We start from the raw sequence: 25,529 nt of genomic DNA on the forward strand, positions 1-25,529 counted from the left end.
CCAGCATGGTGAATAAACATGAGCACATCAATATAAGAGAAATACACAATATTTTTATAACTAGAGCTCAACTAATTCAATAAAAGTTGTAATTTACTTTTGCATCATAATGGTAGCCTAAATTGGTGACTGTTATTCTTCCAATCAAAAGTAACGTTCCTGGGCCAGTGGTTACAATGGTCGGGCCAGTGATCTTTGAAAACCAGTGACCCGGAGGGCATCGGCTACTGGCTACATTGTTCGCTGATGAGCCAATATCTGCAGACAGGGCCGATACTGGCCGAAACTGATGTTCAACCAATCCTTGTTTATCTCATTATATTAAAGCATGAAGATCTGATTAAATATAATTATTAAAGGCATGGTTTAAAGTGACAGGTGTATGAAGTTCGATTTCTCCTGAAGGACACTTAAAGGGATACTTCATCCATTTGCATTAAGCATTGTATCAGTAGTAAACTGGTAGTATTTTTGAATGGTCGTGCATCCATGCGGGCATCCATGACCGGTCTGTCGGCAGCAACCGTCTATGTTGCTATATTGCCGCCGCTGGCCGCTGCCAGCTCAGCAGCCGAGTTGGGGCGGACTGGTAGTGTCTGTGCTCTCACTGTTTGCCTATGGACACAGACATAGAGTCTGTTTTCTGCCAGGAATTTCCAAGATCAATTCTGGAAGAAATCTCTGAATCAGTTGAGGAAATGGCCTTATGTGTTGAAGTAAATATGTCTGTAAATATTTGTATTACTATATTTCTACTGCTATACTGTATATTTTGAAGAAACTGTAACGATCGAATTTCCCTCTGGGATTAATAAAGTATTTCTGATTCTGATTCTGAAATAGAGGACCTTAGTGGGAGTGGCCTGCGGTGCTGTGCATTCTGGGATTTGGTGTCTTTCATCCACATGAGTCAAAAAGACACTTTCTGCCTTTTCTCGGCCAAGAAGGCACCAACTTCAACATTTATTTCACATTTCTACTACATATATGACCCAATGTCAATACAGATTCATGTTTCAACAGGTGAAGTATTTCCCTTTAAGCTAATTCGAGCCACTGAACTTAACCTGTTTGGTTTACATCCAAATGTAGCCACTTTTTGCACCAAAAAGCATCACAGCCAATGTTTTACACTACAGCGGCTAAAACAGCTCCTTAAATAAAGTCTGTGGAGTCCTCAGTATTTCTGCCAGAACTTACATTAGATTAACATTAATTTCAAGTTATGGAAACCACAGCTCTGGCTCATCTATTTGATTCCAGAGAGATGCAGTTTGTTGGCTTTCCTTATAAAAGAGACAGTAGCAAATAAGTGAACACAAATGACTGATCTGTGATGTTATATTATTGACAGGAATCATTTGTTTGAGAGCAAACCTAGGCAAGGAATTAATCCTATATCTTTCTACCTGCTGTGCATATGGTGCCAGGTTCAACTGTGAACAGTCAGTGACAACATGAGAGACATATACAGAGAAATATCTGAATACATGTCTATATATAGTTTTTTATCAAGGCTGTCACACCTGCATTAAGCACATCGCAACACATTTTGCAAGACAGGTAAAATAATAGTTCATGTGACAGCCTGACTACAACACCTCCCTGTGTCAGCCAGGGTACTGTATGCAATGAGTGTACAACAAGACACTGATAAAGCTAGTTGCCTGAGTAAATGTAGATTTTTTTAAATGTTAATTTTTTCACATTAAAGGGTAATTTCAACCAAAAAATCTGTGCTACATATTTAGAAGCAAAATCTAGTGAAAGAGAGAATTTTGGTTCAAGAAAAGGGCAAAAGAGCCCGACAGATATTATCGGCCGATATTAGCGTATCCAGTGACTATCGGCTACTTTAATCGCAGATATGCACCAGTATTACTAGATTTATCGACCAGTCAAATAGCCTTTCATTTGAGTCTCATTGCATTACACTAGCAGTTCTTTTTTCACCAGCAGAGTGTGCTACATGGATTACAACAAGCTCCATCACAGTGTCAAGCGGCTTACTTTCCAGTTGGGTGACCATCTGTTCTTCATTACACATCTTTTCCACAAGTGTTTGATAACTGTATTTGAGTATTTAACACAATAAATGTGTATCTAGATTTATCTCTACAGATCGAAGATAGATCTAAGAACGATAACGGCCGATATATCGGTATTGCAGTCTTTCTCTACCAAATATTAATATCACTAACTGCATCGGACACAAAAAAATCTCATATCTGTCGGGCCCTTATATTAACAATACTGAATCTGGTGCTGCAACTTCATACAGTAGAGCAGTTTGAATCAACTTTTCACTGCACATAATATTGTTTAATAACATATGTCACATATTACATTGACCTTCAAAAGTGAAAAGTTATACAGGCACTTTTCATTTAATAATTACATTATGTGTTAATCTGTCTCACACTGTTAGATACTGACCATGACTTGCAGAATTACTGCTATTAAAAACACCACTTTACATAGCTTTGTCTTTAATCCCTCTTGATTAGTTTTTTGATTTGTACTTCTATCCTTATCCGGTTTTATTCACCTATTTACTTACACTGAAAGAATTTATTCTCATACTCCCTCTGTAACGGTGCTCATGTCTGTGCTTTTGCTGCTTCAGCAAGTAAATCTCCCCTCTTGGGATCAATAAAGGCTTATCTTTTTTTAAATAGGTCTTATTTTCCCCCTAAACAACATCCTGGTGACTCAGGGTAATACATACACTTTGCTGTGTACTACTTTCTCCAGGGTATAAAGTCCATGATAAAACAGTTAGTTAAAACAGGGGCATTATTTCTAGAAAAGAACCGTTTTCGAATTTTAACTTCACACTTTAAGCAACACAGACATAAGCTTTAGTAATTTGAGTTTGATGCAGAAAAGTCAGCAGGAAACTTTTCTAAAACTCGCTTCATACCATCAGAACTATCTGTATGGCTACATTGTGTTGCAGCAAGCAAAACTGAGAAAATACCCTGTAATATTTCACATCCCAGACATTTTAAAATGGTAATTAACACTATGTTGATCCTCAGTAATTAAAACAGACTGATCTATTTCTTTCTTTCATTAAAATGTTAAACTATCCAGACTTAAAGTCTACCTACTGTCTAAAAAGGGGAGGAAAACATAAGACTAAAAAAACATTGGTATAAATAATCCAGGTCCAGGCACTCAGGATGGTTGGAAGAATATAAAAGGCCTTTAATTCACTGGGCTACAAACATTAAAATACACCAACTCGTATCGGCTTACCAGGGAAACATCATCAAAAAAGAAACACACCATGTCAATATAAACACTGTTATGGGACAGCAGATGTTGACTATAAATTCAATATACAAAAAATCAGAGATCCATTTAATGATGATCGACCTACTGTCTGTTGAAACATTAATCTGCTGCTAGTATATAACTGAACGTTTGATTTGTTTTTTAGTGTCTATTTAAAACGTTGGGTCATTTTTTATATGCTTTTGTGTTGAAAGTGTGAGAAAGTAAAACTTTTTTCCAGCAATGCTCTATGAGCACCTTGTTAGAATGTGTGTGTGTGTGTGTGTGTGTGTGTGTGTGTGTGTGTGTGTGTATCTTGTCTGCACTTCAGTGGAATTACCTCGCTTCTTCATTAACACTGGGGCTAAATCATCAGCTGACAGCAGCTGCGGTCGGGGCCAAGAGGACACGAGTACTGATCTGAAGTAGATTAGGGAGGAGATTGTGTGTGTGTGTGTGTGTGTGTGTGTGTGTGTGTGTGTGTGTGTGTGTGTGTGTGTGTGTGTGTGTGTGTGTGTGTGTGTGTGTGTGTGTGTGTGTGTATTTGTGTGCATGCAGACTTTGCGCTCCCACCCACCTGCCCTTCCCTCACCCTTACCAGGGCCCGATCAATACACCATCGTGGAGCAGAGATGGAGGATCTGGGCTTTATGGAGTCGTTACAGTCCCTTGTGTGTGTGCGTGTTATGAATGGGCCCCATAAGGCGGCTGATAGGCCGAAGGATAGCGTAGCAAAGCACAGCCATAACAAAAGGCAAAGATGAGGTTCACATAGGCGCAGTAGTCAGTTCCTCTTTTATAACATCATTTCGATTAGGTTATTGATCCGCCTGCAGCAGAACAGACATAATCATAATCCCAAAACAGATCGGAGGCTGGCTGATTGAAGATTAGTTTGTCTCAGAATAACATCGGCGTGCCTGGGAGAGTTTGAGACAGGTTTTCCAGTGTCGAGTAGACAAACCAGGTTTTTTTATAGAACCAGAACAGCTTGTTACCACTTTGATGGAGATGTTGTGTCGTGAGGGAGTCACAGAGATTAAGGATTCTTTCCTTTAAATTCTGACTTGATTTATCTCTAAGACAGACATGGTTTGCCTTGGAACTTCAGCAGGCTTGAGCAGTTTAAATCTCAGAATTGCTCAGTGACCATCACTGGGATGAAAAAAAAGTCTTTATTGCAAATGAGCAACATTAAAGCGTTTTTCATCTTTCGTTCTCTTTTCATGTAAAATTCAGTTTGTTCTCTGAAGCAACACTTGTCTAAGAAGGAAGAAGAAAAGGTATTTGGCGTCAGATGAAAACACATCAAAACATTGGTTATGATGGTTGAAGCTGGAAGAATTTTGAGCTACAGGGCAGTTGCAACATTTTTATAAAATTTCTTCTTCCGAATTATCCCTGGCTATCATTTAATGTCTATTCAGAGAGTAAGACACACCTAGGTTTTGGCCTGAGTCACATTAGCATGCCTAGCATATACTCAAACTTTGGAGCAGCACTAGCATGGCGTCTAATAGGACTAAAGGATATAGTGTTTTACAGACAAGTGTTAGTGTGTGATGTCAGACAAGTGACCTGAAGAACATCATGAGGGTACTTTTGTGATGCAAACCAAGACAGCCAGTTTTCTAATTTTCATGACTAATCTACAATAAAAGTCTCCTTGATAGCTCCCTCAGAGAATATCTGTGTCCGAAATCTTGTGCGATTATTATTATCAGAAGCTGAATTTTGTGGGGCTTAGCTACTATTTTGTTGCTATGTCAGACAAATGGGAAAGTCAGAAGAATGGACTCATACATTGAAAAAAATATTTTAAATAATCATTGGTTGCAGTCATGCTGCACTTTGGTGTAGTAGTTAGCTCTGTTGCCTCACAGTGAGAAGGTTCCTGGTTCGAATCCAAGTCGAACATGTGCCTTTCTTCATAGAGTTTGAATTCATGGGTTCTCTCCGGGTACTCCGGCTTCCTCCCACAGAGCCATGACATGCTTTTCCGGCTAATTGGTGACTCTAGAATTGCCCGTGGCTTTGAATGTGAGTGTGGCTGCTTGTCTGTCTCTATACGTCAGCCCTGAGATTGACTGGGCGACCAGTCCAGGGTGTACCCTGCCTCTCGCCCAATGACAGCTGGGATCAGCTCCACCCGCTGTGACCCCGAACCTAAGAAGAAAAAGGATGGATGATAATTGCAGTGATTGATTTCAAATGATGCTGTAGTTCTGTATTTGTGAGAAATTCTGTTTATTGGATGGATTGCCCCTTGAGATGAACCATCTCGTTTTCGAGGGGGTCCAACACAAAAACAAAAACATTATATTACATATACATATAGTATTCATAGGAAACAGAAAATAAATATAGACTTGATTGCAGGTATGTGAAAGGAAATAAGCTTCATTAGCTGTGTGTGGTGCATTACAGTCAAGAGCTTGACAAAGTGTGTGGTAAGTATTTTGTTGTGTGTCATGTTCAGGAGATTTAGTGGAGCCATTAACCGCATTGACAGCTACATCACTATGTTTGTACTGTACTCAGACTCACACACACAAACACACACACACACACAGGCATATTTTCAAAGCCAGTGGCCTCGCAGCATTTAATCTTCAACATCTCGACCTCCTTCTTTCTCTGTTTGCCTCCTGACATATTTTCTTTTTTTTGTGTAGTTTCCCCCTCCTCTGCTGCCCTTATTCCCACCAGTTCGTCTCTCTCTCTCCCCCGACGGTTTCTCTCTCTCTCTCTCGTCAGTCCACCTCCAAGCTCGGGTCACCTGTGTTGATTTACTGTCAAATCTTCCAGGATTATCGGTAATCCCACAGCAGTAAAATCTGTTTGCTGACAGCTGTGGTCCCTCTAACAGTGTTGCTGTTTCCTGTACACACACTGCCCTATATACCAGAGCCTTCCTCCCTCTCAAGCAAAGAAAAAAAAAACATTAATTTTCTACCTCAGTGGATTCCAATTGACAATATTCTGCTCTCCTTTTATGTGCTATTCTGTTGTTATTGACTGTAACGTGGGTCTGCTTTCTTCTTCCATGGATTAGAGGGTTGAGGCAAATTTAATGTGGGATAATATTTGGTACATTCTCACCAAGGTCCCATGGGCTTTCACGACATGTTCTTCAAGACTGCTCGTTTTGAACATTACAGGGGATCGCTCACATAATAATGCAGCCATCGGTTCTCACGCTTCACTCCGTTGGCAGGTGTTCAATCAGACCAAAATGCGGTCATGGATTTGTGTACAATCTCCTTTTCATCTCGAATAAATTGAAGTTGAAATGGAAAATAACTGAGAAACAAATTGAGCCCCACACACCTCAGAAGATATGAGTTTTATTGATCCAGCTGTCCTCGAATCTCTAATGTGTTTTATTACTTGAGTATGATGCTCTGATATTATAGTTTGATATGAAGTGCAATTCATTACTTGGAAATACCTCTTTTCAATGATTCTGCTCCCGCAAGTAATACCCTGCAGTTGTGAAAGAAAGCAAAAACAAAACAGAATCCCTCTAAAACATGTTTCCCACCGAGGTATGAAAGCTTATATACATATTTAATATACTGTACGTCTTTCCCAGGTGGTGTATAAAAACAACGATATCCGCTTGGAGCTCTCCCGTCTGGCCCGCATCGTGGACCCCAAGATGAAACTCCAGGGCGACGTGGTCTTCAAGTGCGAAAACGTCCCCACCCTCGACCCAATCAACTTCGAGACCCCGGACTCCTTCCTGGCGTTGCCGAAATGGAACACAAAACGCGTCGGCTCCATCTCCTTCGACTTCCGCACCTCCGAACCGAACGGGTTGATCCTTTTCACCCACGGTAAGCCCCAGGACAGACGGGACGCCAAGGGCCAGAAGAACAACAAGGTGGACTTCTTTGCGGTGGAGCTGCTGGATGGAGGTCTGTTCCTGCTGCTGGACATGGGCTCCGGCACCATCAAAGTCAAAGCTACCCAGGCCAAGGTCAATGACGGCGCCTGGCACCACGTGGACATCCAGAGAGACGGTCGCTCAGGTAAGGATAGAGGACTCCATTATCCCAGTTTTCTTATTTTGAAGTAGACATAACCTCCATCTACGAATAGAGATGTCGTTTTAGTTTAACATCGCTGTTCTGTTCTGGGCACATTGAGCTGTAAAGTAAACTGTGATCAGCTCTGTGTTTTGGGGAAGCACTGGGGTGCCATTATGTCAATGTTTTTCATTTCTGTCTGTTACACACACACAAGCACAAACACATAATCAAGAAAGGCTTCAATCACGACACAGAGCTCCTGGCTCAATTAAAAAGATGTTGCCTGAGGCTATACAGAATTTGAATTTATGGGCAGAGCTGACAAGGCAAATAAAATACTCCAGGAGTACAGGGTAATCAAACCAAAAGAAAGAAAGGAAAGCTCTAGTACAATATGTCTTATGATACTGAGTGCAGAATGGTTGCAGTGTAACTGAAGCACATTTTAGGAATTTAAGTTTAAACTTTTGATGGTTGAGACTGGAATATCTCAACAACTATTTATCCCGTGACATGCATTTTCTCAAGAGGTTAAATCACTCTTTGGATCACTGTGCTGGTTATAGGGTCACGTTCATGTTTTAAGATGAATTGCAATGAAATCCTACAATTCATTTAGCCGACGCTTTTATCCAAAGTTACATACATCAGAGAGTTAGAACAAAACAAGCAAGAAGGAATCAAAGTCATTAAGCGCTAACAAATAGCTTTAACTCTGATTGGACACACAGGTGCCGACAGTCAATGCACAGAGGCAAAGCACAACATCGATCATCAAATTCTGTACTGATTTAAATCAAGTTCCTCTCAAGAGGAATTGCATTCAATTTACAAATCCTCAGACCTTTCTGACATTATCTGATAACATTTAATATTAATTTGATTTAGTGTATTTTGATTCTCAAGAGCTTGCACCTTGAACTTTCCTGTAAGATGTAAATTGTTTAAGTCAATGGAAATTTAAACGAGGAAAACAAACCTTACAAATTACAGCACTTTATTATTTGCACTGTCTTTCTCTCAATTGGACTGCACCAGTGTGCAAGGATCAAAGTTGTAACCATGTTAGTGCTTTTTTCCCTCCTGCATCACAAGCCCTGTGTGATGTAAACGTCCTCTTTATATTAATTTCCGTGGTGATTTATTGCCGGGGAAAAAGCCTTAGTTCTCTCTCGATAGCTACAAAGTCCATTTCCCCTTTTGCTTCCTTCCATCTGTATGTCCTCTGACCTGAAAACATGGCCGAGTACACAGAAAGTATTAGAAGAAGATTATGTTAGAGAAAAGGGTTAGAAACTTCTGTTGCCTTCAGCTCCAAAACCCAACACAATCTCTGCATTAGGTGGGATCCTCCTGAGGACCAGGCTGTGTTAGTCGGCGCTACAGCCTGTGTTATATATCAGGTTAGAGCAGCCAATTTAGCTGTGTGTCAGAGCGCGCTGCTTTGATTAATCACCGGCACAGCCCCCAGTGCGATAGCAGAGCAGAAAGTAGGATTTTCACAAGGAAAAGGAGGAATGAGACAGATATATGGATACTAGTCTGAGGGATGGTTAACACCAGGCATAATCACACTTGTGGCTCGAGTGAAATGTTAATAAGAGTTGCAAGTGAATTAAATTCTTTATCCTCAAAGAACTCCAGTCAGAATCTCCCTGTCAGGCTTCAAGGTGAACGTATCACAAGTACAATGTGGGAACTCGTACCATTCCTTTTTGTGTGAAGAGTGACCTTTTCATCTCTTTGCTTCGACTACTTGACCTCATTTAAGAATTATGAGGAGCGTTAGATAGAGGTTATGTTCTACAAGAAGAAGAAAAGATAAAGCTTTACCCTGTGATGAGAGATTTGTTTTTAAAGGCTAAATATGTTATCGATAGGTAACTTACAGTAATACAAGTCATGTGATTTTAGTTTGAGGTTTAATACGTTTCCCATTGTCTCCACTGATGTAAAAAATAATAATTTCAAACAGCATCTGAAACTACAAATGACCAAAAAGACTTGACAATCATTTCTTTGCTTATTGATTGATTTGGGGTCATTTTGGCTTTGAGTTGGGGGAAACAAGTCTGAGAAAAAGCACAAAACAAGAGTGTGTATGAAGATAAAATTAGATCACAGGGGGTGCTGTGGCCCATTGGTTGGAGCATGTGCCAAACGGCTGGCAGCCCTGTTTTTGGTTCGGATTGTAGCTTTTTTTCTCTCGGGTTGTTCCCCGCCCTCTCTCTCTCCCCGGTTTCTGACTGTATCCACTCTCCACCTCTAGAATAAAGGCATAAAAAGCCCCCAAATAACCTAAGAAAATGATATATAAAAAATAATATAAAACTTAAATGGAAAGAACCTTTCAAGATTATCCACTTTGTGGTCTTGGCTCTTCTTGTGGCTGTATATTATATGCAGAGACCCTCTGCCATTGGAGTAGTTATTTTGTTTTTTATAAGCCTATTTTACCCCTGACTCATTTTCCCCTGCCCCCCTCATTCGATAATTTTGGGACTCAAAAAGAGTTCCCCTAGAGAGTGTTACAATTTCAGTGATCAGTGCAATTTTGGCTGCCAAACACAGACTTACACCTCCACATACCCAGGCTGAATCTCGGCAGGTGCGCTGTTCTATTTTGTCCACCTCCCTGAAAACCACACTTGTGTTCAGCAGCACCTGCAATTTGTTAGAATGTCTGCTTGCAAAATTACCCCAAAAAATCTTTCAATCATTGTAACCCCTGTCCTCACTTTTATCATCAAAAAAGTGTCTGTCAGTCTCGTATTCACTGAAAAACTTTTCTTTCACCTTAGAATAACTTTTTTTCAAGTAAAAAATACTGCAAAATGAGGGCACTGTATGTCTTATTTTATGTGGAGTTTGTGTCATTTAGGAAATATAACCTGTTTTCTGACAGGTTATATTTTGCAGTTTTTTTTAAGTGGAAAACATGGCATTTTATTTAAAATAGAGATATTATCTCTGTCAGTTTTTTACAGCATATGACAGGTGTAGGTTACATGACATGTTGACAAGTACATCTTTGCAGTGTAGCGTCTAGCTTGTCTTTAATAATGGATATTTTTCCCTCCAGGCATCATCTCAGTAAACAGCCGCCGGACTCCTTTCACAGCCAGCGGGGAAAATGAGATCTTGGACCTGGAGGGGGACCTTTATCTGGGTGGTCTGCCTGACAACCGTGCCGGCCTGGTGCTCCCCACCGAGCTCTGGACCGCTATGCTCAACTACGGCTACGTGGGCTGCGTGCGGGATCTGTTCATCGACGGACGCAGCAAGGACATCCGGCAGTTAGCGCAGTCCCAGAATGCAACGGGCATCAAGTCTTCGTGTAGTAAGGTGACGGGGAAACAGTGCGACAGTAATCCATGCAAGAACAATGGCGTATGTAAGGAGGGATGGAACCGCTTTGTGTGCGACTGTACTGGATCTGGCTACTGGGATAGCACCTGTGAGAGAGGTAAGACTTCTTTCCAATCATTCCTCTTTATGTGGTGAGTGTTGACTCTCTCTTAAAGTGATGATTTTAAATCTTATTGGGTTTGTCAGGAGGCGTATTGATTTGTTTGTAAAAGACTTTTTAAAGAGGGCACAGCAGCTGCACTGCTCCTTTTACGTGCTACAAAATCGATCTGGAAGGGTGCTTATGGAATAGTGTCGTGTTACTTGCTACAGATGGTGTTTGTGTAGGCTACAAAATTCAAACTGGCTACAAGAGTTATGAAATAGTTTAACAAAGTTCAAAAATGTCTATTTCTGGTTGTAAAGTGTAGCAGTGACGTCCAGCGTCTGCAAGCAGAGTGGACAGTTCTCTCTGTGTATTCTACGGACACGAGTGTGACTTCAGACACTCCCTCCCTCCTAATATTTATGGGAGCTTTGCTGAAAGATTTAATAGGATTTCACTTTTCCGCCAAGTGGAGAAGTGAAGTCCCCTTCTTTCTTTTTTTTTTTTTGCTGGAGAAGGTTCTGCAGTGAAATTGAACTTCTCTCTGCTGGTGAAATGGGCTCTCCTTGTCTCGGTTTTAAGAGCTTGAACGCATTAAGTTTTTATGTGACGGTGGAGATAGGGACACTCCAAGCTGGGGGAAGTGTATGTTATCGCACTATTGTTCAAATTGTCCTTCAATTTTTCACCGTTTTACTGAGATTTTTTTCAGGGGGGGTGGTTTCAGTGGACGCCTTTAAGTACTTTTCTGAGACATGAGGTGTGTGAAGAAGCGTACTTGTAGGCGGAATAATGAGTATCTGTAGTGTTAGTCGATATAACTAGCAAGAAGTGTGACTGTGTTTTTACTGATTAAAGAAAGCCAACAGAGGATAAGGATCAACAACTACGTTACATTTAGGAAGCTCTGTGCTATTGTATTCATTGTACGGACAGAAACATGTCAGTGTTATGTTGTGAAAAGATTTAAATCTGCAGCAAAAGTTAAGCGAAGAAAAAAATAAAAGTAATCCTTCTTGGATCAGATGAACTCGTGGAATGAACACAGAGCTTCAAACGGCACAGCCATTCATAATGAAACGAATGTTCACTTTACATTGCATCAATGTAGAGTGCATGTTCTGTCATGTTGTAGATGAAGAAAAACTTCCATTGGGAGCTTCGTTAGGCAGCCTGGGCCCCCCCCCCCCCCCCCCCCCCCCCCCCCACACACACACACACACACACACATCTCTGTCTGAACGCTCGTACCTCTGCACTCTGTGACAGCTCTTGCCGATGGGTGATAGCCTGAGAGGCCGCTGGTCTGCCCTCAGGTTGTGGACCTGCAGAACAAAGCTTCAGTCTGTTCAGCAGTGGATTTTTACTCTTGACAGTTAGACTTGAGGTGATCTAAAATGAGCTGATTCTTTGGACGTGTTTCAAGTAGAAGCTGAATTCCTCCTGGTCAGTTTAGATTTTTGGAGGTTTCAAGCTCGTATAAATAGCCAGTTGTTTTTAAAGTATCGTAAATAAAGGCTTTAATTTCCCAAATAAATTACCAAATGACTAACATGTATTTTATGAAGGAATTTTTTTTTTTATGTTGTTACGATGTACAAGATGTAGGGGTTGGGGGGAGATGATGGCCTAGCGGTTAGGATGCGCCCCCTGTATGGAGGCTATAGTCTGTCAAGCGAGTGCCCCGGGTTCAAGTCCAACCTGTGGCTCCTTTCCCCCTTCCCAACTCACTCTCCCTGATTTCCTGCTCTAAACACTGTCCTATCATATAAAGTCGATAAGTCCCCCCTCAAAAAAATAAAATTAATAAAAAATAAATCTTTAAATATGTAGGGTTGGGACAAAATGTAGATATCACTATATATTATCCTGACTTGTATACAATTATCTAACTGCTAGTGCCAAATATCAATATCTTTTAATCAAATAAATATGTTGCTCTAAACAGATTTCCCTGCAATTACCGACTCACCGTGCCAGTACTTCATGAGTCCTCATGGTGGCGCTTATGACATGACTGACGGAATCAACGGATGTTAACTGGCCATTGAAGAAGAAAATGTGGTACAGCGATGAAAAGTTGAGAATCACCATAATAAGAGGGAACTCTAACACCACATTGGAGTTAGTCGTGCACTTTACCTTTTGAATGGATTTAAATATAAGTTTTTGGAGAGTGGCTGTATTGTGATATTGTCGTTATCGTGGGCAGAGAATCATATCCTATTGTATTGTTTTTATGTATCGTATCATGTCTAAGTGACCCTAAGGTTTCCACCCATAATAAGCAGCATTTTATCTTTACTTTTCAACGACTTTAGATACAGGAAGGTGATTCTTAAGCTAGATGTTAGACTCCACCAAAGGAAAATAGTTTGGGGAGACATGAGGAGTTTGTACGGTTTAAAAGAGGATTCATTCATTTTGGCAACAAAAAAACCCTGTATTAATTCAGCTTTTTGTGTACGTCAGTCTGCACAAAACATGCATAGGTTAGAAAAGTTCTTCACTGAGAGTGTCACCAGACAGGAAGCAAAGCAATGATACTGATGTTTGATTAATACCACATGCTGAAAGTTTTGATAATTCTCACCAAAATGTGATATTTTCAAATCTCCCCATATAGAAATCGGAAACCTTTTTAAGTCACTAAAAACAACCATGCCACATTCTCTGATGGTATGTTTTTTGGGCTTTTCACTTTGGTTTACAAACTGTTGTTTTGAGTGCCATCTTTTGTCGTTCCTATTCTGGGCGATATCAAGGTCAGGGTCTTATTGTAGACCTCTTCCTCTTCCTGGGGTATAATTAATCCCTCCGGGGTGTCTATTTCATGTGTACTCTCACCTGAACAAGTCTGAACCACCTCAGCCAGAGCTCCTGTCAGTGCAAAGCGCATTAGCTCGATACCAGGCGCTCTCAGTTTGCTGAATTGCTCACTTTCTCACGTAGAGTGAGGCCAGCCACCCTGTGGAGGTACCTCATCTCGGGTGGCTTGTGTCAGCAATTCTTTTTTTTTTCCCACCTCACTACTCAAAGCGTGTGAGCACGGGTAAAAGGGTCGGAAAGAGGACCGAGGAGTAAATTGAGAGCTTTGATTTGGAGCTAACTCTTCTCTGACACCGTGAAGTCAGCGCTCAGTACCTTTTCTCTGCTTTATTTTCAGTACTTACTTTCACCGTCTCCACCTTCACATAGGAACGGGAGCTCATCTGAACTGCACAGTCCAAGTCATTCCCCCTCATTTTGAATATCTGACCCTTCACAGTCTGATAAAAACCAAAATGACAACGTCATCTGCAAAAAGCACAAGGTCTGCATGGGGCAAAACATCTCTCTTTTACAAATGAGTCTGGTTTCATTAGCTGTGATTCTCTTTAATGATGACTCATATTGCAGTTTGGAGTGGGATATCTTTGAAGCTTATTCATGAATCCTACAAAACAGAAACACTTCATGAAGAAATGGCTTTGATTTGAAATTTTTAGCTGGAACCGACGTGCTGTATTTCCATTTTTCAGAATGAATGTGCAACACTTTGGTACAAATGGCGTATTATTAGTTGCGCCGGTTGAATAGTGTTTTTTTTCCCTCCTCCTCTGCGCTTTCCAGCAGCTCATGGAGCTCCCCAGTGACATATCAAACAAGCCCTGAGATGTATTCACACATGGTGCTTGCTATTGATCCCAAGCACGCTATATGGTACAACAGAGATTTGTGAGCGTATGATGAGACAAGGGCTGGAATGATAGAAATCAGCACTCTCCTGGGGAGAGCTACAAAGGTTATACATTTACATCACAATGACTGGCCTTTTGTGCTGACGTGGTGCTGGAATGTAAATAAGCCCTTCCCTTTCTTTGTTCAAAACCATTTTTTGACATCAAAACTTTTTCAACTCAAATGGGTTTCAATGGAAAGTGATGAAAGTGTTTGGTGTTTTTTGAACATGAGAATTTCCAGACAGCTCTCATTTAAGCAGAAACAAGGCCACTTTATTAAGAACACCTCATGCATCCAATTCAACGCCCTGCTGTAAGTCTATACAGATCTGAAACTGTTGCTCTGAATCTTTTTGATGACTCAGATCATTTCATTAACATAGGAGTTATCTGTCATAGAGTTATATGCCATAGAATTAAAGGAATTGGGGTGTGTTGTAGAATAATTGCATTATATTGAGAAGTGTTTTAATTAATGAAATAACCTTTCATATAAACTTGTATAGATTTTGCAGTCTCAGATTATTCATATGAAGGATTTTATGGATTAGCCTTGTAGTAAAGGACCCGAAAAATCATTTAATGATTAATGAGTAGAATATAAACAAGCTGAATAAGTAAAAGAGACGTCTTCTGGGGGAAATGGATTCTGTCGTCTGTTGACATTTATGATATTGATTGCTGTCAACAAAGGAAGCCAAATTGTGTAAGCATTATGTAACTTGTGTTTTTCTTTGAATTACGTTTCTGCAGCCTCTATACCACAAACCTTATGTTTTATTAAAAAAAACACACTATAATGAGTTCTGATACCTTAAAGGTCACATATTATACTCCTTTTCAACAAGTTTAAATAAGTCCCAAAAAATATGACTGACATTTTTTTTCCAAAAGTCTACTATAAAGTGCCGATTCTGTATAGAACAGGCCGTTTCTGTGTCTGTAGCTTTAAATGCATATGAGCTGCGTCTGACCACGCCCCTCTAGAAGGGGTGGTTGGCTTGGGATTTCTCGCACCATGCCTTATTGTTAACGGTAAGAAGGCAGACTCAGAGGGCAGAACAAACACTTAGCTGTGGGAGTGTCACCCATCGGGGGGAGGGGCTTCTGCCCTTTGTGATGTCATGAAGGGAAAATCTCCAAACGGCCTGTTTGAGCACACATTCTCTGAAAAGTGGAGCAGGAAAAAGAAGGAGAGGAGGGACTTTTCTCACAATTGGGGGGTTTGTAGACAGACTAGGGACACATGTTACTGTTTGAAAACCATGGCGAAGTGTATTTTGCTTAATATGTGACTTTTAAATCTTTATTTTAAACCAGTGCACGTAAAACATATTAGTAGGGAGTTGAGGTTTGAGAGGTGTAATTGCTTTCTAATTAAACAGAAAATTTAGTCGACATGATAGTCATGGCCAGTGAACAGCATATTATCATTAGTTTCACTTTATGTTGATACTCTGAAATCACAGTATCGCAGCTGAAGCCTTATTTAGGCTCATCAACGTGATGTTGCTTTCTATGTTTTTGTTATTTTATTGTGGAAGGGTAGAACAGATGCAAGACAATAAGAAAACCAATCATACTGAACACGGTGTTGGAGGACGGTATGACAAAAAAAAATCAAACGTAATCTTCTCGGGCTAATTAATAAAATGAAATAAAAAGACAAAAAAGTGAAGAAGCAAACATAATTGCATGATAGCCTTTAAAAAGGAGCGGCGATAATTGGGCAGGAGGTTCATGTGTGTAAATATACATCTGTGTGTTGGGTTGTAAGTCTGTGTTGGGGTTTGAAAAGTTATTCCAGAAGGTGAGGGTTAGTTGTGAGTTAGGGGCTGCTGTAGTACTTTCATGCTTTCTTTAAACATATGTTGCTACATGGAGTTTGATGTTTCTGCATGCAATACAGAGGGTCTGAAAGCAAAAACCCCTCCTCATCTCCCATTGTTGTTTGTTTTTATAACTCGAGAAAACCCAGGCTGCATGTGCTCTCAGTGCATTTTTGCGCTAATGACATTTTGGAATTCATATAATGGAATTATCAAAAATGAAAGTCTCTTGATGGTTTCATCATATTTGTATTGAGCGCAGCACATTACTCGCTGTAATTTCTCTTCTTCCTGTGGGAGCGAAGAAAAGGCAACAATTTTCTTGCTCTATTTACCAGAACGAAAATACAACCTGACAGATATTTTAGACTGTTAGAGAAGATCAAAGATCGTACCCGGCGACAACTAACAGACAACAGTGCTTCCGTCTGCTCTGTTATCTAGCGTGCCTGATTTAGTATACAGACGATTTATGTCTCTTATCTCTCGTGTCTGTTTTGATCTTTTACTGTCTCTCTCTTTTTCATTCCCCCTCCTGAAATCCTTCACTTTCTTTCACTTTCTGCATCTTGTTTTTCTTTTGTTTACCCCACTCCTACTCTCCTTTCTCTATTTCTGCCTTGCACACATACACAGGAACACACATAAACACATACACACACACACCCGTTCTGTTTGGCATGTCTTCTTTAACCCAGCCCACGAGCTACGATAGCACCTGTGATCAGAGGTCTGCTCTGGTATCACACAAACAGATGTAGTGTCAGCATGGGAGCCAGCCACTGTGTCTGTGTGTATATGCGTATGTGTATTATGGATTTATGCACATACTCAATATGATGTACAAAAAGCGTTGCATATCATCCTGCTGTTGTCTGTAGGACCATATGCTTCTCTGTCTGCACCCTGTATCTGTCTGCATCCATCCACATGATTAAGAAAACCTTCTTTTTTTATTCCTACCAACTTGAGTTTCTGTGTGTGTGTGTGTGTGTGTGTGTGTGTGTGTGTGTGTGTGTGTGTGTGTGTGTGTGTGTGTGTGTGTGTCTGTCTGTGTCTGTGTCTGTGCGTGTGTGTGTGTGTGTGTGTGTGTGTGCATTAGCAAGGCACTGCCAATCCCTCACGCAGGTGTATGATAGCGGGTCCCTGCCCATGATAGACCCCTCTCGTCTGGGTTGTGACCGGGAGCGTAGCCCTGAACAAAAACCCATATGCCTGTGATCTGAATTCAAATAGGGCCACTTGGCTCTGTTCATCCCCGACAGGCACACACGGCGAAAAGAGAAAAGGGACGCTGCCGGCTTAAAATACAACAAAGTGCACATGAATTAACATGGTTTGAGGGGAAATGTTTGTTTGCCCCTATACTCTTCCGCCCTTAGAACGACAGGGTTGGTGGAACTGATATGTAATATTGTTAGTTTTTGCATCCTCTTTTAATTTTTCTCCTGCTGTGATCATTTGCTTAAAGTTTTTTTTGTTTGTAACTCAACACTTTAAATCCCTGTGACACATCTAATTGGGTTGAATCAGGCATACAGGTTTAGTTTGTTGAAGTGCTTTAAAAAGTGATGCTGGCGAATGATTTTCTTCTCAAATAGCCTACAGTCAGATCCACAGAAAGCAAAGAGAAAGGAAATCATTACCCTCCTGTAATGATAATGTTTCAAGATGTCCTCTCTCTAGTCTTTGGGAGGCAGCTCCAGGCTTTTTTTTTCCTGTTTGATTATTCCATTCCATTACATGAAAAGGTTAGCCAAATGTTATTCCTCGTCAGGTGAGATCAAGTACAACACATGCAGGTCCCTTTTTAGGTCTAACTTGTAAAAGGTGACATTAAATCAGGAGCACAGGGAGACGTGTTTGATGCAATCTGCATTGAGACGGGATTTCACGCACGCTGCTGCGATTCAGCAAGCCAGTCAGTCAAACAGTCAGCCGGTAAGTCAGGCGTCATGTTTGTAAAATGTTCGTGTGGGTCTGTTTGTTTGTTTGTGTGGGTGTGGGTGGGGAGCTGAGCAGACAGTTGTGCGTTGCAGAGTGCTGTGCAGCTGATAAAGTAGCCCAGTTAATCAGGTAAATAGGCCTGTAATGAAGTGTGTTTGTCTGACGGTGTGCCAGCCCAGCGCCGAGCCGTCCCACTGAGACTCTCCTCTTTCTGTCTTTCTGCTGCATCCACACGCAGACAGGAACACACACATACACCCACACATACTCACACCAATCCACTGGAGACAGATTGGATTGTGTCTAATGCATATTGCATTTTCCCTGACAAGATGCCACCGCCCAAATACAGTAAGTGCTTGTGTTTTCCCTACTGTCACTGGAGAGGAGTGGTGATGGCTGTGGGCCGGAGCTGATGGCTGGAAGTGTGTCCACCGCAGATCAGTGCTGACATCACTCAATATAGTGCTGGCTTCCTGTTTTGTCATGTCCTTACTGCTGTCAACACACTGCTTAAGATATTATTTATTTACATCTTGTTTTAGGAATCCAATTTCACATATTTAAAATGGGATGTCACCACTGTTTCCCCCTTTGTTACCTTTGTGCCTTCTTCTCATATCAGTACAAGTCTTACATACGTCAATCATCTCACAAAAATGGAAACGAAAGAACACACAGCATGCAATTACCTGCTCATTTTTCTTGAAGTACTTCATGGTGACTTGTCTAATAATTTGTTGCCACATGGCTTTTATGGTTTAATCATAGGTTGTAATAGCAACCATCAATATCATCTAATCTCTGCTGCGCCATATCGCAGCCATGGCACACTGAAATACTTTCTCTATATTCAAGTAAGTGTGTCATTTATAGATGATGGACTGATCATCTTCGGTAACATATAATATAATGTTCCAATTGTAAGAGCAAATACACCACAGCATCTACTGTCCACAAGAATCTATGACAAGGACTTCTGTTTGGTTTAAAGGTTTATTTTTTGGCTTTTTGTGACTTTATTGTAGAGATAGGACAGTGGATAGGGTCTGAAATCAGTGAGAGAGAGAGAAAATGAGAGAGTGGCCTCTATGGCATCTGTACATGGGGTGCGTGTACTAGCCATTGCACAACCGGCACCCGACAAGGACTTCTTTATATGCAACAATCTTTCATTTACATCCATGGTCTGTGATTAACTCTCATTGTGGCTGTCGTAATAATATTGCATTGTGTTGTTCAGAAAAGTCCATTGTAACATTTATTGAAACGTATTGGGACTTTATGGGAATAAGTTCAGAAGTATGACGGATATTGTTTCAGAGTGAAGGGACTTCCACTGCACGATCTCTGTACCCAATTCCATAGCATATCTACCATTTAGTAGTATTTTTCAATCCCATTTGTATTCAGTCAATGTCTTTTCCTCAGATATGCTGAAAGCCACTTCCAACAGTGTTTGAGTGGCATAATTTAAAAGCTTGTCTATATACCTTTTCCACCCACAGTGGGAGGGAGGACAATTGTTCCTGCTGAAAGCCTGCCTGAAACTTTGAGCCGTATAATCACAATAGAGCTGCCAGACCTTTTGTTCTCAAGGTCAGGTACCAATTACTGCCACACATAATTATGATTCCACCTAACAAACTTAGGAGAACGTTTCTTGGAGATTAACCTTATTCAGTACACTGCTGTAGCAACAGTGTACTGTCATCAGGTTTGATCATAAACATAAACAATAACAATTTTAAGATAGATTTTAAGCTCAAATTGACATTACAAGGAACATCATTTTATATATTAACATAAGAGATATTGAGGATACTACTGCCTCTGATGGACTTGAAGTTGTCTAAAGTAAAGCATTCACAGTTTTGTATTGCTGTTTTTAGTTAAAACATATTCACACCATTGACTATATATAAAGATGTCTGACACATCCCCATCTCCTCCTTTTAGACAAAAATGAAGCCACTTTCTTACTTACATACTGGGAATGTAGAGCCAGAGTCTTTTCTGAAGGGTTCGCTGGGGGAGTTTGTGATACTGATATCCCGCCCCTTAAGCTAATCAAAAAACAACTTTTATTTGACAAAAAACAGCAAAGATTCCTTGGGCTGCAGACTCAACAGTAGATTATTGCATGGCTTTAAAGCAAATACAATGACATGTGTAACTCTTCACCTGTTCCTCCTCTTCTCGTCCAATGCATGCAGCGCTGCAGGAGCCACATTAGCCAACAGACCTGTCAATCATGTCTTTATGCCCCTTTTTTTATAGCATCAAATAACCAATCTAAACTAAACTTGCCTGGAAAGTGAACACAAATGAATCAGCTTGATAAGAAGAACAATGGCAGAAACCACATTTGAGAAAAAAATAATGAGAAATTTGAAGAGTATCTTGATTTTCCAGTTTGATCCATGTCCCATCTGAAAACATAGAGAAGGCGGAGCTTATGACCAATTCTGTAGCCAGTCAGAAGTGGGAGCTCCAAATGTTTTGTCATGTTGCCCATCGTTTTATACAGGCCAAGATTTATACAAATACATACTAAATTGTGAAAAACATTACCTTAAGGGCTTGATGAACCTAAGATGTTTCAAGCACAGTTAATGCGCTCTCAAGGTCAAAATTAGACAAGTGAACCTCTTTGCTTTCACTTAATTATTTTTGTTGCAAGATGCTTAACCCTGATTGTAAACACATCTAGTTTGGTTGCCTTTGTCTTAACTCCTGGTTAGCCTCACCGTGTCTGCAGAAAAGGCTTGGTAATTACCCTGTCATTATGCGTCTTCTGAACGTTAGGTGAAGGACTGTAATGCAGTGTTTGTTTCCAGAACATGTACTCTGCTCTTGCGTTAAACAGATGTCATCCATTCAGCTTTGACCTGACAGAGTGTAACAATAGTTTAGAGATAGAGCTTTAGAGCCAGACGTGCTTTTATGATTGTATAAAGAAATAATTAGTGGCTGCGTCTTCAAGGTCATACTTCTATTTGGCAGGATGTGTTGATGAATTCAACCTCGAGCTCCCGTCTTGGTGTTTACAATTTGGTTTTGAATAAAAGTACATCACTTCAAGGCTGATAACAGTGTAGCTGTCTGAGTACACGCTGTATAGTCACTCACCTTTCGAAGCGTATTCCTTTTTTTGACTCTGCTAAGTTGTTGGCATTCGGACGGAGCCATTGTCGCTTAGTGCGACAGAAAGAGATGTGATACCAGAGCTTTCCAAATACTTTTCTTGGGTTATCATAAAGATATCCAGCGAGAGAGGGGAGTGCTGAGGAAGCCTTTCGAAGCCCAGAGTCATGATTAAGCAGTCGGTGCTGCCCTCAGCTCTGTCACTGGGAGTGGAAAAGGTTTCATCCTCCTCTTCCCCCTCACTCCCCGACGGCATTTTATAGAAAGCCACTTATTGTTTGTGTTTCTGTCTACCGTTTGGTTATTAGTTTAAAAAAAAATCCACCGCACATCTGAGAATATCCTTCCTTCCTCTCCCTGTCCGCTCGCATTGTAACCCTTGTTTACCTCCGTCTTTGTCTCGCCCTTGCACTTTTTCCAGCCTCCCTTCTCGTTGTAAACGGGTGATAAGCACCTTTGCTGGGACATTTATCTCCGCACGTGGAAAAAGAATGACACTTCAAGGTCTGCCCTTACTAACAGGCCTGGGCTTATATTGCAACCATACACATAGTGGGGGTACAATGGAAGAAGGGAAAGATGAAATAAACATGGAAATAAAGAGAACAAGGTGAAGAAGACAAGAGTAGTTTATTAAAATTGGAGATGAATGAGGGTTAGAATCAGCTGGAGAAGTCAGCATTGTAGGGCAGAACAGTGGACTTAAAACCACATGTAGATTTTTGACACAGTATTTGTCAGCAGTATGTTTTAAAGCCCCTAAATGTTATTATCTACTCAAACAATGCTAATGTAATCTAAACAAAATCTAGATGTTAAAGATTTAGCAAGATATATCTCCCATCATATTTCATGTTTTTCATAAGCACATCGACCGTCAGTAACCGATGACGGGCTCCGGATGTGCTTTACCGATTTGCATCATTTAACACGTCATGCCTCAGTGCTACATCTGTGGGGCCCGGCAGGTGGTGCATTTGAAGCAGCAGCTGCACCTGCACTTCGCCATTACAGCTAATGTTGCTATATCATGCTCATTTACAAGTGATCATGTCTAGGGCCTGTCAGTGACCAGTGGGACAATGATACCTCATGTTTGATCTCTAAACTTTCAGCTCATGCTGCAAAATAAATCACCGGTTTTGTTTCTTTAACACATGAAATGCTTTTCTTCCTCTTCTGGAAGAAAGCATAGCAGATGATTGACAGGGCTGTACTCCCAGAAAGGAAATAAACACATGATTGTGTCCCCATATGTCAAGCTGAAGGACGGATTTAGAATATGTACTCTCAGGGGGAAAGAAAAAGTACATTTTGAAGATCTTAAGTATTGAAATGTGTCTGCATGCACTCTGACACCAGAAAATGTTTGGCAAGGTTAAGAATAGATGTGTGAACATGTGCTGACATACATACATGCTAAATCTGGTGTGAGTCAAATAATACACATCTGATATTTCCTGTGGATTCTGTCCGCCTATGAACAAGGTCAGTGTCAGAATAAAGCCCTGAATGCACCACAGATTAAGTCAAACATAGTGCTTCTTTGAATCAAATATTCTTTTTTTCCTCTCTCTCGTAATCTCATGATGCATAGCTGCAAAAATACAGCCCTTGCTCAGCCTTGCTGTTGAGATATTCTGTGCCTGCATGTCTGTATGCGTTCGTGTGTGTGTGTGTGTGACTTCTTTTGCAGCCTAGGGAAAGCATGCTAAATTAATCCGATTCCATTTGAAGCCGAAACGTGCTTGTATTGTGTGCTGTGTGCAGAAGATGCCCATTCCCTGGTCCCGGTCCAAGGACCCCTCTTTCCTGCCCTCGTCCCACTTTGTTCACTCTGTCTTTTTTAACACGTACATGCTTCCCACTGATGTTGTATGAGCGTTGAATTGAGCAGAACAATGAGTTCGTTATCTTCCACATTATCTAGTGTGTCACGTGGTTTTCTAGCCGAGTTTCTACGGTTCGGTTACGAGCACAATACTGTGCTGTGACTTGGGGATGGGTTTTATTTTCCGCCCTGAAATGGATTCATGCTAATTTCACTATCCTCTTATTCTCCCCCTCTCCATTTGCTGAGATGATGGTTTCGCAGAGAGAACGTCCTAAGTGATTGGAGGTCATGTAGACTGAATTTTAAATTTCCTATGGATGCCAGCTGGGGTAATTTCCCTGAACACATGCAGAAGAAATACATCTCCTCTCCTCTCCTCTCCTCTCCTCTCCTCTCCTCTCCTCTCCTCTCCTCTCCTCTCCTCTCCTCTCCTCTCTCCGAGGAAGTTTAAGTTGCATGCCATTAAAGATGGTGTTTAGCTGCTGCCGGCGCCAGGAGACAGACTCATGGCGAGCTGACAGTCGACCTCCTGTGTGAGCACAGTTTGCAAGTAGTAACTGACGCAACTCAGCTCCGCGGATTTACACAGGGCATGAAAAAAAACGGAAACAGAAATAGGCTGATGGATGGAAAAGGAGGGAGAGAGAGACGTACAAACTTTTGACTGAATCGTTGAAAATGTCAAAGAAGCAGCGGTATCGAGACAGAGATTTGTTTGACAATGTTTTCCCCCCCGAGAAGAACAGATCCTCCTGCACTTTAAAAACGATCTGTTCCTTTCTCTTTTTTTTCTCGCTTCTTAGAACATTACGCTGTTGCTCCCTAATCCCCATTTGTAATTAAATGTGTGCTTCAGAGCTGTGCTGGGTTATGTAAACCCTGACTCTCTTTGTGGCACGCCATGCATTATGGGGAGGATGTGAATGTGCTGCATCCATCTTCCTCTGCTTCCTGTGTCTTGTGTCTCATTTCATTCTCTTTTTCTTTTCTTTTTCTTTCACTCCGACACACACTCCAACTCTCCATCGTCCTTTCCGTGTGGTTTTTCCAGCTCACCCTCTCTGTCACACACACACACACACACACACACACACACACACACACACACACACACACACACACACACACACACACACACACACACACATCCACACACACGGCGAGAGATAGAGAATACTTAGAGGAAATCAAGCCTTCAGTGCTCGGCCATCTGAGAAATTGACAAGTCTCCAAACCTCTGAAAGCAGGGAGGAGCTTTCCCAGAGAGAGGAACTGATTCTTCTGTTTAAAAAGGGAAAAGAAATACAGAATAATCCTCGGCAAAGGTTCTACCTTTACTTCTGTGGGGTTTGCAGTTATATCTGTGAATGCAGGCTGCATAAAATGGCATGAATTTGCATTTTCTAATAGTATTTTCATGCGTTAAGGTGCAGTCAAGAGACCAGGCTTCTTAGTCTTGCAGATATTCAAGGACTTAAGTCTACCAGATTTAAAAAATATTGTCGACTGTACTATTTTTCCTTTTCCCATAAGATTACCGTAACCTACTACCAGTTACATTCCCATACTTATGTCTCCTGTGACCTCCTCTTTTTCTTCTTTTCTAATTTTGTCTTCTCATTTTGTTTTTGCTGTTTGTGTCACCCTTAGGCATCACCTTCTCTTCTCTTCTTCCGTCACTCACTCCTTTTCCAACCATTCTTATCCCCACCCTCTTCATCTCCTATCAAGTCAAATAAGGAGCTGATGTCAACAGCAGCTGGCTGTGTTTGACTCTGCTGCCCCCTAATGGTGCTCTGGTTTACTGGTTAGATGCACATGCAGGTGTGCAGAAAATGCGTATTTGTTTCTGTGTCTCCTCTGCATCAATGAGTGTCAAGGACAGTGCTGGATTTAGTGTAGTTGAAAGCTTATGAGGTAAAGCTTCAACTACTTAACAGACGGTGATGCTTTGTATGCTAACTTAAGACAGACACTGTGCTGGACTAAGCTCTAGACAGCTTCAGAAAAAGGGTTTTCCTCCTCAGGAGTCTAGTAAAAGGTAGCTACTGTACTTTCAATTAGCATATTCAGTGGTTTTAAACACTGCACAGGAGGTAGAGCTCAGTAAGCCAGATGTGGAGGAGTTTTACAGCAGTACAAGGCTGTTTCATTTGTTCAACATGTTGCTAGAGTTGCTGGAAATGAGGCAGATCAAAGATTCCAGCTACAAGGACTCCGAAGAGTCAACCCACAGGAAAACAGACGTCTCTTCCCCTGCACTGTCTCCAATTATACAGAAGT

At 41.0% G+C, this 25,529-nt stretch overlaps 1 protein-coding gene across 7 annotated transcripts in view; it reads left to right on the forward strand.

Annotated features, from left to right (window-relative positions):
* Window positions 1-25,529, forward strand: part of LOC132985245 (neurexin-3b-like) — a 308,979-nt gene that overhangs the window by 86,696 nt on the left and 196,754 nt on the right. For all 7 annotated transcript variants that reach the window (XM_061052531.1, XM_061052527.1, XM_061052530.1 and 4 more), the window contains 2 exons: window positions 6,875-7,313; window positions 10,396-10,779. In XM_061052531.1, the coding sequence (XP_060908514.1) occupies window positions 6,875-7,313; window positions 10,396-10,779 (823 nt within the window). The remainder of the gene's footprint in view (window positions 1-6,874; window positions 7,314-10,395; window positions 10,780-25,529) is intronic.

This window comes from Labrus mixtus, chromosome 12 (assembly GCF_963584025.1).
Source record: "Labrus mixtus chromosome 12, fLabMix1.1, whole genome shotgun sequence".
NCBI classification, from domain to species: domain Eukaryota; kingdom Metazoa; phylum Chordata; class Actinopteri; order Labriformes; family Labridae; genus Labrus; species Labrus mixtus.